The sequence below is a fragment of the Podarcis raffonei genome, chromosome 8, assembly GCF_027172205.1.
Source record: "Podarcis raffonei isolate rPodRaf1 chromosome 8, rPodRaf1.pri, whole genome shotgun sequence".
Classification (NCBI taxonomy): domain Eukaryota; kingdom Metazoa; phylum Chordata; class Lepidosauria; order Squamata; family Lacertidae; genus Podarcis; species Podarcis raffonei.
In genome coordinates this window covers 69,752,250-69,771,436 of record NC_070609.1, presented here as the reverse complement: position 1 = coordinate 69,771,436, position 19,187 = coordinate 69,752,250, and the positions used below count along the sequence as shown (strand labels likewise).

General features: G+C 45.2%; 1 protein-coding gene across 1 annotated transcript in view; it reads left to right on the top strand.

Annotated features, from left to right (window-relative positions):
* The window catches only part of PLCH2 (phospholipase C eta 2), a 115,860-nt gene that overhangs the window by 8,486 nt on the left and 88,187 nt on the right, over positions 1-19,187 (top strand). The window contains exons 2-5 of the mRNA XM_053400689.1: positions 416-562; positions 2,583-2,826; positions 3,919-4,048; positions 15,040-15,210. Of these exons, the coding sequence (XP_053256664.1) occupies positions 416-562; positions 2,583-2,826; positions 3,919-4,048; positions 15,040-15,210 (692 nt within the window). The remainder of the gene's footprint in view (positions 1-415; positions 563-2,582; positions 2,827-3,918; positions 4,049-15,039; positions 15,211-19,187) is intronic.

Sequence of the window (19,187 nt, the reverse complement as noted above, 5' to 3'; positions counted from 1 at the left end):
TGCTGTTAATTTTTAATGCTCTCCCTTCTGTACTAAAAAAGAAAAGTTCTAAAGCAATTTGCCCCGGTGTGTCTTTCTCAATTTCTATACGGTTACCAAAATGCTTACAATAATTCATGTGGCCCATGGGGTGATTCATAGAACCAGACTTCTACACTTTTTTTTTTTTTGCAGCTACTTCCTCCTTCTTCCCTTAACCATGATCACACATAAACATTGTATTGCCTTCAATGCATTTTGGCAATGCGTTCTTTTTAAAACAACAACAACAACTGGATGGCTGGGTTGTTGTAGTTTATGCATTTTTGGTGTGGTTTTTATACTGTAAATTGTCCTGTGATCCTAGGAATATAAATTCAATTCAATTAATTAATTGTCATTATTTCTTTCTCTCTCATTTTCTCTCTTTGTATAGTGGAAAAATGTATGAGTTCCATGCAAGCTGGTACTCAGATGATCAAACTCCGAGGCAGTTCCAAAGGTCTTGTTCGCTTCTACTACCTGGACGAGCACAAGTCATGCATCCGCTGGAGGCCCTCGCGAAAGAACGAGAAAGCCAAAAGTAAGTGTGTGGTGCACTATGGAGTGAGCGGCCACTCCACTCACATGACATATTTGTGTGAAAGCATTTTGTTACAGGAATTCTACGGTCATATATATATAATAAATGTTCATAAGTGTACAAGGCAAACACATACATAAGTATATAAACCAAGTACAGTGGTACCTCGGGTTAAGTACTTAATTCGTTCCGGAGGTCCGTTCCTAACCTGAAACTGTTCTTAACCTGAAGCATCACTTTAGCTAATGGGGCCTCCCGCTGCTGCCAGAGCGTAATTTCTGTTCTTATCCTGAAGCAAAGTTCTTAACCCGAGGTAATATTACTGGGTTACCGGAGTCTGTAACCTGAAGTGTATGTAACCTGAAGCGTATGTAACCTGAGGTACCACTGTACCTGAAATAGTACAGGAGAACAATCCTGAAGCCATTTTGACTCTCCCAAATTGACCTCAAATATTTCTCTGCAAGGAGGAAGGAAACGGGGAAAGCTTTTCAGTTGTGTTTGGACTGTAGGTGTAGGGGCTTACACCTCCCTGTAAATACGGTCTGGCAAGTATCTGTTAAGCTGAGCACACAGAGATTCAGGAAGTATTTACCTTCTCAAAGGACTGGCCAGGCTACCCAGAAAAGGCAATCAGATAAGGCATTATCAGGTATCCTGGCAGACAGGAGAGAAGCAACACACTCAAATTTCTGCTGGGGACCACCTCGTTCTATGATGTATGTATGATGTTTTGGGGGGTGGTCTTGAGCTACAAGGTAGGCAATTTCAAGGGTCTATAGAAGAGCTTGCACAGCAGTGTTCTGGGTTCCTCTCCTCCCTCCCTGCATGGGGTGAGTGGGGGACCCTGTTGCAAGAGTTTAATGAAGATCAGGCTTACTAGCTGCTTTGCTTCTCAATATTCTCTGTGTGGCCTCTGTTATTTTCTCCTACCCATAGAGAACCTACGTAAGGAGTATACGGGCTCTTGAATACCCCATAAGGGAAAAGGGAGCACTTTTTTCTTACAACAATTTTAATTATACAAGGACTGTTTCAAGATGTCCCTGAAATGAGCATTACAGAGCACAGAGATGTTTCTCTCTGGGCATTCCCCAAGCAGGATTGCACATCCAGTCTGGATTCCCTGCTGCAGGGGGCGCATCCACACGTTCAGCTGTGCACTTAAAACAACTTAAACATGGGTCTTGCCAAATGCAAGGTGGTTCTTTTAAAATGAGATTCAGAAGTAATACAAAACACAAGTGAGTGAGAAGATTAAAGATTTTTATTCTAAACAGCAAGCAATATATACATACCCAGCAAGCACTTTGATCTGCCACTTGGAAGCCCTCAAGAAGTGGTGAAGTGACTCCCCCAGGTAGATTTTGGTTGGCATGACCCCTCAGCCATTCAGCCCGTGCATGAGTTTCTTCCAAAAATTCTGTCCACAACCAACTGATTTATAGCTAGCCAGCCTGTGTGGCTTGCCTGACTGGCTACCTGCCGATCATTCATTACTGGCTACATGCATATCATTCATTAGCCACCCCCTCCCAATGCCTCACTTTCTCAAAACAATGTCCAACATCAAAGAGGGTACTCATCACTATCTCTTCCTCCTAACTGATTAGGACATTATAGGCTGTTCTCATGCCATCAAAGAACTTAAGAGACAAGGAGAGGGGGAAGGAACAGAGGCAGGAAGAGGGCAGCCATGTCAGATCACTAACTCCTCAATCTACAATCTATCTTCTGGATAGATTGCCCATATAACATGTAATCTGGGGCAGGGGCCCTGAGTAACACAATCCTTGGATTTCCAAATGATAATTGAATGCTCAGCAGCCTGGCAGTCATGTACCACAGTCTGCCAAATGGCCCCAATTCAGAGGTGGGGGGGGGGGAATCAAACTCAGACCAGGTGTCAAATGTGGGATGGGAATAGTTTCTTTATTGAAGAGTGAGTCTTTATTCCAACCTTTTGCATGATTGCCCAGCCCACCCTCTCACCTCCTTGCCTTATTTTATTTTTTTCCAGTCTCTATCGATTCGATCCAGGAGGTCTGTGAAGGAAAACAGTCAGAGATCTTCCAGCGCTATGCGGATGGCAGCTTTGACCCCAACTGCTGCTTCAGTATCTACTATGGAGACCACATGGAGTCTCTTGACTTGGTGTCATCCAGTGCAGGGGAAGCTCGGACGTGGATCACTGGCCTGAAGTACTTGATGGCTGGGATTAGCGATGAAGACAGCCTGTCAAAGCGTCAGAGGACTAGAGACCAGTATCCTTCAGTGGAGGGCGGGGGGGGGGATGCACTGTTGGCCATGCAGTTTTGATGGGCACCTTGAACACGAGTTCTTCAGCAGCCCCCCTCCTTTCATCCTCACTTCTGTTTTCCCTACCCATTTGCTTTTTCTCTTTGGGCCCAACCCACACCATCACCCAGAGGAGAAAAGGGCAAAGCAAGGGAAAGATGTTGCTTCCTTTCCACATTCCTGTCACTGCCAACAGTGCAAGTGAGCAGAGAGGGACATTAGGTCACTACCAACTAAGTCCTGATCACAGTAGACTCATTGACACAAATGGACCTAAGTTAGCCATTTCTGTTCATTTCAAAGAGTCTACTGTGAGTGGGACTAACATTGGTCACAACTCATTGTATTGTTGGAGGAGCATTTTAGGAATTCTGTATTTCACACACTGCTTCTTCATTTGGTTTTATCTGCCTGTATTTTATAATGAGATTAAGGAATGTAATCATCATCATCATAAACAGCAGCAGCAGCAACCTCAGGGCACAGACAAGACCAGAAGGGCGTAGGGTTGTGGCTTTTTGCAGATGTCCAACAATGCCAAACCCTGACACTGTGTAACATGGGCAGTCAGGCATGTTCTTCCTTTGAACCCCTCCCCTCAAATTTTTAAAAATATATTTTATATCCACCAAAGCCCACAATATGTTGCGTTAGTGAAGAAGGACCATTACTTCATGGCAGGACACCTACTTTAGAAAGTCCCAAATCCTAACACTATCAGGTAAATCTTTTCTCAGGTAGCTAAGCTAGGAAGGACCTCCCTCTGTCCAAGGTCTTGGGGAGCCTCCCCAAGCAGCACTAGGCAAAACGGAGCAGTGGTCAAACACCAGCAGTTTGTTTGTCATGCCCACTGAATGGATGGTCCCATCTTGTGGCAGAAAGCTTGATCAGATGGCCTTCCACGATTTTTATTTCTTCCTGATTCAACTGCTCTGTGGTTTTTGAATCCCTTTATTTCTGTAGTCCAAGGGAAGCAGCCTTCATTTCATTCAGCATCTTCTCCTCTTTGCTTGCCGTGGCAGAGTTGTCTCTTCTCTTTTCCTTGACTCCTGCTAAATGTGGTTGAAGCAAACCTTCGACGAAGCGGACAAAAATGGCGATGGCAGCCTGAGCATCAACGAGGTGCTCCAGCTGATGCATAAGCTGAACGTCAACCTACCCCGGCAGAAAGTCAAGCAGATGTTCAAGGTAAGGGCACTCCATTCACAGCCGCATCTCTACAAGGCAGACTGCAGGCACTCGGGGGCGATAAACTGCAATATGAACACTGAACAGACAGCTCCTTTTCCTGTTGGGCTCTTTTTATGGCTGCAGCCCCGGCAGACTTGTTTTTCTTCATCCTTTCTACCACCAGATGTCCTCACTTTCATGTTTATTGTATGTTACTGGCATGCGAGTCACAAAGTGGCCACAGAAGGTGCGACCTTCATTCTCCAAGCTTAACAGTGCCCCCCTGGGAGGTGGTTAGTTTCTAGAATTACCATCAATTTTTTGCATAGCACCAAGTGTCAAGATGAGGTTTGCAGGTTCCTGATTTGTCAGAACTTGGAGAACTGTTGAGGGAATGAATTGCACTAACAATGATTGGGCTTTCCACCTCTGAAAAGCAGGAGCTCTCTCCCCTCCTGTGGGCTCCAGCAACTGGGATGCTTGTAACATCCAGAATCACAAGGGGAAGGATCTCCTCGACTCCTGGATGTCTGCCTTCCAGCCTGCTTCTGCTCCTTCTTCTCCTGCTCTGGCATCTAGGGCTACAAAGTCATGCAAGATCTTCAGGGAGGTCCCATGACATGGAGAGACAGAAGCTGTCAGCGAGGCTTCAGAATTCAGAGCAGGAAGGGTAAATGTGGTGCAAAGAAGGCCTGTGGCATTCCACCTGAGCCAAAGCCCAGTGGGACAAAGGTGCTGGAAGGTGCTCAAGGATCCAGCTGGCCACATGGTGAACAGTGAGGCCTCAGACTGTTCCCAACTGGGGCACCCAAAAGGAATTGCCAGGTTGCATTTAGTGGGGGAATCGTGTGCAACACAACAACCTGCCGGCTGAACGATCCAGTGGTTGTGGCTATTTGTGCTCAGGGTAAAAAGGGCTTGGGGACCTGGAGACCTGGCCTTTTGATGCACATCTGTCCCTAGAAGCCCAACACTTGCTATGGTGGCCTTGCATCCATCATCAGAGCTGCTGCATATTTCCTATTTGTTATGAGGGCGTCCGGAACACAAGGACCATCTGTTCCTCTGAAGTGTAGCCGCTGTGCTTAGCCTGTACCAATTTGTGCTCTTATGATGATAGGCTCTGCATCTGGTGGGGTGCGGGGGGTGGGTGGGTAGGAAATCTGCCACCAGGCATACAAGGGCTGCCTCTGAAGCCTGTCTCTGCAGTTTGGCCCTGACCTAATTTATAATTGAATGGGGGAAGATTAAAGCAACGCTGGCAACGTGCAGCGCTATTCAAACGTCTTGTTGCGTACTTCACAACGCTGCTGGGAATTCGGACCTTTGTGGTAGGTGAATGTGTGTGTGGCTTCTGAAGTGCGCAGATTGCCTCAAAACAAGCCAATTCCCTGGCGTCAGCAGAATCTAAAAGTGTTGCTGGCACCAACAGAGATGCTGAGGGTTGGGGGGGGGGAGGCAAGGAATAATTTTTCCCTCCTCAAATGCCCAAATCTGCCATTGTTTGTCCAGGTAAAGATGCTGCGCTCTGGAAGGAGAATGTGTATGTGTGTGCTGAGACTTAAAGGAGAAGGATTTCTCTTAAACAGCAGTTTTCACTTCCCCCGCAAAGCTGCTTTTGTTGATCCTTTTCAATTGATTTTCTTATATATAAAGCGGAGCTTCAGCAGCTCTGCCTGACATATCTGTTTTCCTTTGGTCTCATTGCTAGAGCTTATTGCAGATGGAAGTTCTTTAAGTCTGTAAAGACGGCCTTGCTGGATTTGATCCTCTAGCCCAGGGGTAAAGAACCTCAGGCTGAACGCAACCCCCCACCACACACCTCCAGTCTTCTCTACCTCATACCCAAGACTCTGCACCCTCTTCTAGTGATTTTGCCCTGCTGTAATGTGTTGTTGAATGGTGATGCTTGCTTGCTTGAGGGTGGTGATTGGTGTGTCTATGGCCACACCCACCATTGGTTTGCAACTCCAGAAGCAATGTGGCCCTCAAGAAGGTTCCCTGTTCAGTATGAGAAATCTGTGGCCCCAACCTCATTTTATGTGGCCCCTGACACCTTCCAAAGTGGCTCATTCATTTCTCCCTTGCTTCAGTTTCTTGCCTCTCTGGATCCTGTTTGTGTGTATTTAGTACACCAAAGTAAGAAATTATTTTTAACTGCTTTCCAAGACAGCAGCCATGTTGGTTCTATTGCATTTCTTTTTAATCCCCAGCATACTTATTTACAAAATGAGACATACTACTGAGTAGACCTGCAAAGGATTGAGACTAGTAATATAACAACAACAACAACAACAACAACAACAACAAATAATAATAATAATAATAAATTGTTTATACCTCACCCATCTAGCTGGGTTTCCCCAGCCACTCTGGACAGCTCCCAACTGAATATTAAAGAACACAATATAGCATTAAACATTAAAAACTTCCCTAAACAGGGCTGCCTTCAGATGTCTTTTAAAAGTAAGATAGTTGCTTATTTCCTTGACATCTGATGGGAGCAGGCACCACTACCGAGAAGGCCCTCTGCCTGGTTCCTTGTAACCTCACTTCTCACATTGAAGGAACCGCCAGAAGGCCCTCGGTGCTGGACTAGTAATCTGGACGTGGCAAAAGTTAAAACTGAAGCAGGGCAATCTTTTTCTGTGTTAGTTAATCTACAGCACTTTTCTCCCCATCTGCTGTTGGCTCTGCAGTCTCCAACAGATTGTCCCAGGGAGCAGTGAAAGCTAGTCCATGAGTGTACCAAACAGGGCACTGCTTCACCAACCTCAAGTCTGCCCTCAACCAGACTCATGAGCTAGAAGTGACTCACCAAGCCCTTCCTGATCTGAACAGGAAATATGCAATACTCTCTTTCTTGTCTCCCTGAAGTTGCCTGTAATTGCTCTTGCTTCTGTCTCCCTGTTTCTGTGAGCTCCAAAAGCTTGCTCCTTACATCTTATTACTCTGAAATAGGGATGTTTTGGAAATTATGTCAGAAATGGGAGCATATATTGGTCAGGAATAAGGTCAGGAATGGAAATCACACAAGCAAATTTGAGCAGTATTCAACTATTGTCATGGTTGTTTTTAGTCTGCAAACATTATATAAATAATTGTGTTGTTTTCCTCCCCACCTTGTTTTCGATGCTCCCCTTCCTTTGAAATGCATGGAGAATAATTGTGTTAGTTTCAGTCATAGCAGATAGCAAGATGAATAATGTGGGTATTAGTGGAAGTCAATCTGTGGAGGAAAAGAAACAGGACTGAACAAGATGGGCACCTCTGCCTCTTTCCATCCCTTCTCTGAAGCAACCCAAGCCTTGAACCTCTCACACATGATAGTTCTTTCACAATCTCTTCCTTGATTTCCCTTCCTTTATGCACAGACCCAAAGGCCTCTTTAAAAATTACCGCTGACGTGTAACATGACAGTGTTGTCTATTAAATTGTACAGAGCTTCAGAGGCTCCCGTTGCATATGGACTTTATTAGCCTCTCCACACCATTAAGTTTCCTTCCAGCATACCCTGTTCGTTTAATCATAGGGCCTGAACAGTATTGAGGCCACTAGAATCCAAAGGGGGAACTTGGAACATAGGAAGTTACCTTATCCGTCCATCTAGTTATATGCTGACTGACAATGGTTCTCCAGAATTACAGACATGGTTCTTTCCTTGCCTAACCTGGAGATGCCAGATTTTGAACCTGAGACCTTCTGCATGCAAAGCAAATGCTCTACTGCTGAGCTACAAGTCCTCCTAACTCAAACTGCATCTCTGCTGTGAACAGATCATGTTTAATAAACTGTCTTTTTTCACACACACTCCGTTTATGCTGTTCTAGCAAATACCAACCCTGCAGAGGTAGCAGCATGGAAAACTAAATATAAAACCCATTACAATCTGAGGATTAAGAAATGAAAATGCTCGCATCTGTAAAAAGAAATAGCGAGGGTGGAGGGTAACAAGAATTAAAACGGAGAAACTAGAGGAATGGATATATGGATTATCACTAAGTGCCCATTAGAGCCTTTCAAATTAGCTCCATCAGTTCTCCAAAAGTGACTTTTTAGATTCATGGGAAAGCAGAATGTATGTTTTCCCTATAAAAATGCACTTGTGAAAAATCCATGACAGTTTATATTAGAGCAGAATATAAACTGGTGTTTTGCTATTTAGGAAGGCAAAGTCAGGTAATGATTGTGGGGAAGAATGGTTTTTCCAATTTATCTCTCTCCCACTTAGTGGAATCCAGCTTCAGTTTATTGGTTCTCATTCAGTCCATCACCAACCCCAAACACTAGTCCAGGACTTTCATGGCACCACCTGATTCATATGGTCACACTCTACCAGCCCTCTACCAGGTAGTCCAGCAGGACAACCAAGGCCAGTTTGATCCTAAAACCAGACCTGAAGCCAAAAATGGATCAAGATAATTGGTATCTGTGCTTTCCCATTTCTGCATTAATCTGCTTTAAAAAAATCAGTATTTAAAACATATTTTCTCTTAACACTTTTCTTCTAAATGTATTTCCTCTCCAAATATGCACATTTAACATATTTTTTTATTGTTCTTTGAGCCCCAAGACCAGGTCTCAACGTTCTGAGAAGCACATAATTGAGTGGATAGTTATATACAAATCTGCACATTCATCTGGGAGGGGAAGATCAGAACAGTTCATCCCAGAATTCATGAAGACCAAATTCCACAGGCATCCCTGCTTGTATAGACACTGGCCTAACTATCTTTTTTTGTGGTGCCATTCTTACATCAATCCTAAGAAACCACATGAAAGGATGAAATGAATGAGGGTTCAGTTTTAGAGCCAGGCACCCTTAGAAACGTAGATCCTTTCATTCAGCTGAATGGTTGCTATTAATTGAAGTCAGCTCAGTGTCTGGCTTTCAGCCCTGGCTCTACCTGGATTGGGGGTGGGGCGTTGAACGCTCTGCATGGTTCTTTATTTTCTTTCATTAATTCTCTGTCTGGCTTGACGAACATGAGAGACAGTTCACTTTTTAGTTCATTATTAGAAAACTTTCCGCAGATGATAATAGGGTGGTTTCGGTTCTTCCCCTCCCCTTTCTCTAGCTTGCCTGGTTTCCTTTAGCTATTAACCTCGTTGGAACTAAAATCGCAGTGGGTGAAAATGAGACAAGGCACCATTGTGCAGTGGAGGCCCGTGGAAAGCGGAAAGGGTATTGAAGTGGCTAGATATCTGTTAGCTGGGGAAAGTGCCATAGCTCGGCAACACTTCAGTTGGAAGGGATCTTAAGGTAAAGGACCCATGACAGTTAAGTCCAGTTGTGGACGACTCTGGGGTTGCGGCGCTCATCTCGCTTTACTGGCCGAGGGAGCCAACGTTTGTCCACAGACAATTTTTCTGGGTCATGTGGCCAGCATGACTAAGCCGCTTCTGGTGAAACCAGAGCAGTGCACAGAAACGCCGTTTGCCTTCCCGCCTGAGTGGTACCTATTTATCTACTTGCACTTTGATGTGCTTTTGAACTGCTAGGTTGGCAGGAGCTGGGATTGAACAACGGGAACTCACCCTGTCACAGGGATTTGAACTGCTGACCTTCCGATCGGCAAGCCCAAGAGGCTCCGTGGTTTAGACCCTCACTCTCCTCTGGGCATGCTCCCGTTGGCACTCAAACCTGGGCACTTTGTTCCAGATGTGGCCTGAACATCACAGACATTTTGCATGCAGAAGCTACCAGATTGAGTCCCTTATACCTCCAGCGAAACTAATCTCAGGTGATGGCAGTAACAGATGGTGTGGTGGGCAGAGGTGCCTATCTGACTTCCTGGCAGGTGATTCACTGCTGCTTACTGGGAGGGAGGGGGGAGGGGAAATTCATGTAGGTGAGCCAACCCAGCAACCCTCCCTGCTGCTCCGTTTCCTGGTAAGCAGCAGCGACGTGGCTGCTGGGAAGCCAGGTACGTACCCTTACCCCACCATCTTCTACTGGGGGATGGGAAGGGCCTCTGCCTGAGAACCCTGCTTTTTGGTGCATCATACTGAGGCCTTGTTTGTGCATGCACATTCATCACTTGATGTCTGCAGCCTCAAGCGATGACTTGCTTGTGTGAAAGGTCCGTCCCAGATGCAATGGCTCAGGTAGAGTATTTAATGACTCCTTTTCACAGCACTTCCAGTATCTGAAAGCAGATTCCTCCTGAGGTGGAATTTTGCTCCAATTTTTTTTTTTAGGAGCTCCATTGAAAGCCTTTGAGGGTGCTGGGTTGGTGATCTCTACCTTAGAATGAAGTCTGCATCTGTTGAGAGCTGCTGTCCATGGTACTGATTCCATATCTTCACCCAGGAGAAGTCAACAGAAATCTTTTTTTAAAAAAATGACAGCTTTTATGATAGCAGGCTGAAATGGGGGAATGGGAGCAGTATTTGGTGTTGTAGATGCCCGAGGTGTGAGTGAATGAGGAGGAGCTACAGCCATAGCTTACATTTTCTTTCTCCCTAACAACCCCACAAGGTTAGTCTCAGCGACAGCAAATGACTGAATTTCAGGTAGTGATCCACATGACTGAGTACAGGATTTGAACTGGTGTCTCCTGGGAACAAGCTCAGCTCTCTGGCAACCACCACACTGGCTCTCCAACTGTTGGATTGTAATGGGAGAAGAAACAGCTTCAGCTAAAGGGGGAGGGGAGGCCTCATCTCTTTCGGAATACCTGTCAAATGGGGAAAAGGATAATTACCACCGACATGCAAAGGTTGCAGAGGGTGACAGGATGGATGGGTGATAGGGCTGTTGTACCACCAGTGTGTCCAACAGCCAGTCTTCCTACCTGGTATCATCTGCGCAAGTGACCCTTCAACTGAGCCGTCAGCTCCCCAATACCTGGTTACATTGCCCAAAGACAACTTGACCATGTTTCACCCAATAAAGTGTCTGAAGCGTCAAGTCCTGAAAGTGGGCACTTAATTTTCTGTGCTTTGCCACATGACCCTTCCCTTTACTCTTTCTCTTGGCAGCCGCTTGGTTTTAATTGAAACTTCAGGAAAGCAAAGCTGCAGACTGAAGCGCTGCAGCCATGATCAGAACTGCACCCTCTGTTTGGGAGCTGACGATGCTCTGTCTGTTCTGGATGAATGGCTTATTTCTCTCCCCTCCCCCATTATGCCCTCGATCCCCCTTGCTCCACGTTTATTGACTCTGTTTGGTCTTCTCTGGTGGAACACGATGTAGATTTGCTCTCTTAGTGAAGCGAGCTTTGCGTATATCTGGCTTTGTTCTTTTATTTCTTTTTCATGTACCGAGGGCTTCTTTAGATGGGAGGAAATGGATCGGTTTTGACGTTTTAAAAAGTTGGCCTCTTTTGATGGTGTTTTTCCCCTCCCCCTTTTCTGCAGCATCCTTGATAATATTTTTGCAATATGCAAGGTTGAGCATATCCCTCTGAGCTTCTTAATGTAGTTACTTATTTATTGTTGAGTTGGTGGAGGCTTTTTGGGATGTAAGGATGGTGTGGGCGTTATGTGAATTATCCCTTATGTATAGTGATTGTGCTGTGAAAAAGAAGAGTGTGTGTGTGTGTTGAAACTTGCTGTATTTGGAAAACTAGTGCATCATGGTAAGGACTAGCCTGGCATAAGAGCTGTGAGTTGCTGCTGGGATGAGGGCAGGATTGATGCATTGCCCACTGCCCCTCAACACAGGAACATAAGACGAGCCTGCTGGATCAGACCAGTGGTCCATCTAGTGCATTATTCCATTTTCATAGCATCCTGTCCTCAACCTTCCTTCCAAGTCCTCAGAAAGGAGCAGGTTCTGCTGTCCCTGGTGGGTAGAAATGGGAGAGAGATTAGATCACGTTAGCATTTACAGGTGAACCTATCAAATTCACACTTTTCCAAAGCAATGCATGAGCAGAAATACACCCACCTTCAAAGTTCAAACTTCTCCAAAATTTGCAGTCCAGCCAAGTAATGTGTACAAAAATGCATATGCTAATGATAAGTGTCCATTAAACTATAAGGAGCGTCTCCACCCCCATAGTTCAACCTGGACACTGAGGTCCAGCACTGAGGGCCTTCTGGCGGTTCCCTCACTGTGAGAAGCCAAGTTACAGGGAACCAGGCAGAGAGCCTTCTCGGTAGTGGCACCCACGCTGTGGAACACCCTCCCATCAGATGTCAAAGAAATTAACATCTACCTGACGTTTAGAAGACATCTGAAGGCAGCCCTGTATTGGGAAGTTTTTAGTGACTGATATTTTAATGTATTTTTAATCTTTTGTTGGAAGCCACCCAGAGTGGCTGGGGAAACCCAGCCAGATGGGAGGGGTATAAATATTACTACTACTACTACTACTACTACTACTACTACAGTATGTGTTAGTGAAAATAGCATACAAAATGCTTTACATTAGAGGAACGCTTTGTAAAAAAATTGTGTATTTGGAGAAATGTGTATATTAGGGCTGATGTGCATACTGATGTGGAAGTGTGGAGAACTGAGCGTGATATTGGAAAAATGAGAAAACAGTTTTGATGAATTTGCCCATCCCTGGCCTGCACAGAGCCCCCCTCCACCACCGTTTGCCCAGTTCTACAATGATCCTCCTCAATAACCTTACTCCTGGACATCTTAATCTATGCATGCCACTGAGGTCTCCCTGTCTATAGCATGAGACATCTTCCTTGGTAGATGGGATGGAGTATCTCCTTGAACAGTGCAACATCACTTTCCTAATCTTGAGTCAGATCATTAGCCAACTGGCTAACCAAGAACTCTGTGTGTGTGTGTGTGTGTGTGTGTGTGTAATCTGGTCAAAGTGCCATCTGATGAGACCCCTCCTGTGTCAGGGAGTAGCAGTGAACAATAACAACACTCTAAGGTTGGCTTGGTGACACCCTGGCTTGGTGATATAGCAAGCACTAGGGCATTATGGGAAATTAAAATGGCAGCTCCCAGACCCAGCTGGCTGTCTTGGGGACTACAGGGCAAGTGTTAGCACTTGTGGATCTTGCTTGGGTCTTGGCAAGTGCCTGGGGAGACTATGTGCTGGTGTTGAGAACATGGGAGCATAAGAAGCTGCCTTATATTGAGTCAAACCATTGGTCCATCTAGCATTGGTCATTGGCAGTGACTGGCAGCAGCAGCTCTATGGGGTTTCAGAAAAGGCTTTCTCCTACCTGGAGATGCCAGGGATTGAACCTGGCACATTCTGCATGCAAAGCAGATGCTCTACCACTGAGCTATAAACCAGAGCCTGCTGGTCACACTGGTGTGAGCCTGGAGGGTGGGCTTCCTTGCAGCTTCCTGGGCCACCCCAGTGGGTGGAGGTACATCAGCCAGGCTGATATCTGCTTCAGGAGAAAATCTCAAGCCCTGGTTTCCCATGGGCTGGTTGCTTTTATTACTGGGCCACCACATTTTAAGGAGGACATCTTAGGCTAGATGGCCTAAAAAGGTTCTTTTCAACTGTTTGATTCTATACTAATCAACAAAGCTCCAAGTTGCTTTAATTTATTGTACAAGAAAGAGAAGGGGCATTAGGAACCTTTTGTGTTTAATGATGCTTATTTGTTACATAAGTGAGAGAGAGCTCTTGTATATTCTGGGGCACATCAAAAGCTTCAGTGTGTTGGAGTTGCTTGCTATTAAATGCCAGCAGATGCTAATGGAGTGTGAAGCTTTGCATAATGACAGCACTGAAAACAGAATCAGATGTTTTGCAGTCAAAGAAGGTGAATCAATGATCAGTAGGACGAGGGGGAAATGCCTAGCAGAAGCAACAAACGCAGTTAAAAGCTGCAATGAGAAATCCGTTAATGCCCATTGATTTACATTTGTGAATTGCACAGACAAAAGTGAATTCCAGGCTGGTTGGAGATGGCAGCAGAGCTTGATTAAGAAGTGACCATCTTGGCAGCCCTGCAGATCTGCCAGAAATCTGTTTTTCCCCACAATAACACCCATCCCAGTTGAGACATCAAAAGTGGTGATTAGGAAATGCTGTAATTGGGGAGAAGTTCCCTCGTTGATGAAGAGAACTAACTTAGATCTCCACTCAATATACAATCATCTTTTTATAATTAGCGCGGTGACAAAACAGAACTAGGATCAAAGCATTTTTAAAGTTTGTGTACTCACATTATAATCCAGGAACGTCTTTCCCAACCTGGTGCCCTCCAGTTGTTGTTAGGCGACTACTCCTATAAAGTGAGTTGTAGTCCAACATCTGGAGGGCACCAACATCTGGAGAGTACCATCTGGGGGAGGCTGGTCTAGGGTGGGCTCATCAGAATATGGGTTCACCAGGAGGAACTTCAGAACCCATGTGCAAGGCTATGATTGAGGCCTGTTGTCATAATAAAAAAGAGGATCACTCTGAGCATGTACAGAATTATATTCCCTCACTACTTAATAACCACAACTATCCCAAATACATGTAAGATTGGAGTGGAGATTTCAAGATCAATGGATGCAGTTTCTATCCTGGGTTTATCCCTGTTGGGGCCAAACCACTGAATACATGTGAGGAGAGAAGGACCAGGCTGCTATTTCAACAGTTTTTTGGGGGTGGGGGAGTCTGCGGAAAGTCCACAGTAGATGCCCACAGTTCTGCAGAAAGAAATGGCATCCTTACTGGCCGCTGCCAGTTTTTACCAAGAATACCCTGGGAACACACCACATTCTAAAAGATGGGAACAACAGCCATTAGGAGGACCACTGAAAATGGTCAGCACTCCTGGGAGGGAAACCACCCTGGTGGGGTCCAAAAATCTGCCCCAGATTCACTACCTGCAAACTGCGGGGAGTAGGTGGGTAATTTTTGGAGCTATTTTCAGTCCCACTCTCCCCCCAGCACAACCCGTTTTGGAAGTTAAATACTGGAATTTGGTCTTGGGCTATATAGGAACTGGGTTTGTTTTACTCTCCATGTAGCTTAGCATTCTAAACTTCTGCTGTAGTTGTTGGCCTGCTCACCGTGTTGCTTCTCAAGGGACAAGATGGAAGCCTGCTAATTGCAAATGTCCCTTTTTGCCACCAGGAGGCAGACACAGATGACAACCAAGGAACTTTGGACTTTGAAGAGTTCTGCGCCTTCTATAAGATGATGTCGACCCGCCGGGACCTGTATCTTCTCATGCTCACCTACAGCAACCACAAGGACTATTTGGATGTGGATGACCTCAAACGCTTCCTTGACACTGAGCAAAAGGTAAGCATTGAGGGTTCACTCCTCAATCCTTTCTAAGGGTGTGAGAAGGCATTGTTCTGCCTTGCATTCGCTGTGTTAACAGACCTGATTCCATTCCGCTGCAGTTGAATGCCAACCAATGCAGAAAGAGGGTGAACTGAATTTAAGCATGGGAAAATAAGGAACTGAAATCGACAGGTTTGTCGATACCTAGGCATGACCCTGCCCAAACTTATGTGTTGTCGCGTCCCAACTTCTCCCCTGGCAGGAAGGCTGGGATTTGGGTGGGAAGCTTGTGCAATGGAAGCAAGTAGCATCATGGCTTCCTTTAACCTTAAGAAAAGGGACAGGCTGGTCACCACCCTTCCGAAAGAGATTTCACATTCTCTGCTACAAAGTGAGCTTTGCACTGTCTGCTCTATTCTTCTCAGTGTGATTATTTTATTTTATTTTTTGCCTCCATTAAAATACATATTGAACACCAAAGTCACCTATGAAGAGAAGGTCACCCCTGAAGATCTGGGAACTTGTCCAAGCATTTGCAGACAAACATAAAAATCATCTTGAGGTGTTTCTTTGGGGGGGAAAAACCTCTCCACAAACAAATCCTTCCAAATATTGATAGTCCCCAATAACGGCATGGATATTTGAGGGAGAAATAAGGAATAACTTGGTTTCTTCGGGACCATGTAGCTTGTTCATTGAAACAAGAATAAAGCATACAAACTGTAGTCCTCTTCTCTTGCAAATAAGACAAATACCACTGTCCTACTTTCACTATGAATCCATGCTCACAAATTCCTGACGATGAAATACTTGTCTTTGGATGGCCTTCTGTTCAGCTTGGTGTGGGCAGGCTAACACTGGGGCAAATGGAGGACCGACCCACAACCTCAGTGCTGACTTTGGAATATAAAGCTTTATACAACTCGGGACCAGGATACCTGAAAGACCGTCTTGCCCCCTATATAACCAAATCTATCACTACGTTCTGCAGACGAGGGCATTCTGCAGATGCCTTCTCACCAGGGAATATAGGAGAATATAGAATTCAGAATTTTACCGCTGTGGTACCTACTCTTTGTAATTGCTCCCGTTTAATATTAGACAGGTTCCATCTTTATTTGTCTTTTTAGCACTTGCTGAAGACCTTCCTTTCCCAACAAGTCTTCTAAGTAGAGGTCTTACCACATCAGCACTGGAATTATTTTAAATATGTTTCATAGTTGGTTTTTTTTTATTAAAAAAATGGCTTGTGTGTTTGCTGCCCTGTGCTCCTTTGAGAAGAAGGCAGGATAGAAATTTAATAACTAAATACAATCATCATAGCTTACTTTTTGTGGGCTGCAGTCCACTTCATTAGTTAGTTACAGGTATAGATTTATACACATGCCACAAAACCATATGGCATGGATTGTAAACAGTGAAGTCAGAGGAAGTTTTGTGGTTACCCAAATTCTGGGTATTTGCCCTCAAAGACAAAAAATAAAATAAAAATAATTTTAAAAAGAGCTCAGATTTTAAGTTTGGGCAGACTTCACCATACTCAGCAGTCTTCTCCAGAAAAGCTTTCATTCTGGACTGGAACCTAATGGCAAGTATGCTTATTCTTAATGCTCTCATAAAACCCCAAATACATTTGCCAGCTTTCAATTCTGGCATTCAAAGGCACTTTTTGATAATAAAACACTGAGTACCACCTAGCAGATCTGGCTTGCAGTTATTTATGCATTGCCAATTAAATGGCAGTCAACTAACATCACAGCTCTCTGTTGTAACGTTTGCACCGCACTATCAAATTTACGATTTTGTTTTCTGCATTACAAGAACTAAAAAGCTAAAAAAAATATGCAAGGTCTTACACTTTTCTGCATTGCCACATTTATATCTAGGCATGGTTGGATACTGATGAAAAGTGCCAGATCTTGTTTTCTAATGTTTGTGCAAAGCTCTCATAAAAAGCAAATAAACCTGCTGCTGTTTTTGCCTCTGGCAAAAATTAAGTGGCATATTCCCCCTACACAAAACCTTCCCTAGGCTTCTTGTGCCAGGTAAGTGCATAAATATGATTTCAATAGGAAGAATATTGGGTCTTTTGCTGCTTTATTGTAACATTTAGATTGGAGGCTGCGAATTCATTAACTTTGCATTGGTCTAAAAGCCAGGGGGTTTCCCCTCTCTAAACATGCACAGAACAATTCCAGCAAATTATCCATCTGAATTTAATAGTGGTGCCGGAAAATACTTCTTCTGCCCTACCTGCTGTAATTAATCTGAACAACTTGCTTAACCCCAAGATTTACATTTAAATGTCTGGAAACTGTGAAGCAATTATAGGCTTTCTCCAGCTAAGTTCTGTGCAGAGTAGGTCCGTTGAAATTAATGAACCTTATTCCCGGCTATCGATTAACTTCAAAGGGTCTTCTCTGAATAGGACTGGTGTTGGATGCAACTGTTTGATAGCAGTGCCTCTGAGCATGTCCAGAAATCCTTTCTCTCACCACTGAATATACAGAGCTGAACCTGGCTTCAAAAGTCGAGCAGTGGAATCTCTCTCCCCCCCCCCCCAATAATCCAGGTTTTCTGCCATTCCTCTGTGGTGCATTAGTGCCCTGCGTTGGCAGTGGGGACACCTTGCTGTGAGTTTTCTTCTCCACTCTCTTCCTAAAGAACTCTCCATCTGCTTTTTCATGGTCTGTTGGAGATTCTAAATGTGTCCTTTGCTCAGATGATAATCTTGTATTTGTGACTGTTGCCCTTCTAAACAAGTTAGCATTGGTTTCCGTGTCACTGGGCTATTGATCCCCCTAATGCTGAGAAGGGAGGGGGGAATCGAATCTCGCTGCATGTTTGGGTCTGTGTAGATAATCATCAGGAGATACACCAGGTGCTTTTACTTCCTGCTTTCCACCTTTCTGAGGGACGGGCCCACCGAGTTTCTGCAGTCATGTGTGAACTAGTACAAAATGTCCCCCAGCCCTCTTTCCTTCCTTTAACCCCCCATTTCGGTCCAATGAGTTATTGACTTTGTTCTGCTCACCCCACTCTTCCTCACCCCCTCTTCTCTTTCTTGCTCCCCCTTCTCAGCCTCTCCACTGTGCATCTTCCCCCACACCACATATTTTCACATCTAGAGGCTACAGAAATGCATGGGCAAATATATAAATGGTAAAGGTAAAGGTAAAGGGACCCCTGACCATTAGGTCCAGTCGTGACCGACTCTAGGGTTGCGGCGATCATCTCGCTTTGTTGGCTGAGGGAGCCGGCGTACAGCTTCCGGGTCATGTGGCCAGCATGACTAAGCCGCTTCTGGCGAACCAGAGGAGCGCACGGAAACGCCGTTTACCTTCCCGTCGGAGGGGTACCTATTTATCTACTTGCGCTTTGACGTGCTTTCAAACTGCTAGGTTGGCAGGAGCAGGGACCGAGCAACAGGAGCTCACCCCATCATGGGAATTCGAACCGCCGACCTTCTGATCGGCAAGTCCTAGGCTCTGTGGTTTAACCCACAGTGCCATCTGCGTCCCTATAGGGCTGGCTTAATGCATTTTGGCAGCTGAGGCAAACCACAAAATGGTACCCCCCTACCCCATCAGGGAAAAGGGATAAGTGGAGAATACATCAGCAACAATGGTTGGTGTCCATTGTGACTAGTAGGGCAGGAGGCAAGAAGGACAACAGTAGGCGGAGCCAGAGCCAATGGCTGGTGGAACCAACTAACTCTTGCTCTGTGCCCATCCTCCTTCCTGCTAAGTCCTGCAAAAGCAACACTGGCAGTCAGTGAGGAGGAGGCTGGCACCTAGTGCCATCACCTGGACTGGCTGTTAGTAAGGAGAAAGGCAACTGGAGGCTGGCTGAGAACCAAGTGAGTTTGGTAGAGCAGAGACACACCTGTCCTAATGGACCTGTGTCTCCACAAGGTAAATGTGTCCCTAGGCTGTACCACATCAGACTGCAGCTGGTGTTGTACATTACTGAGTATTCTTCCAATCTGCCAA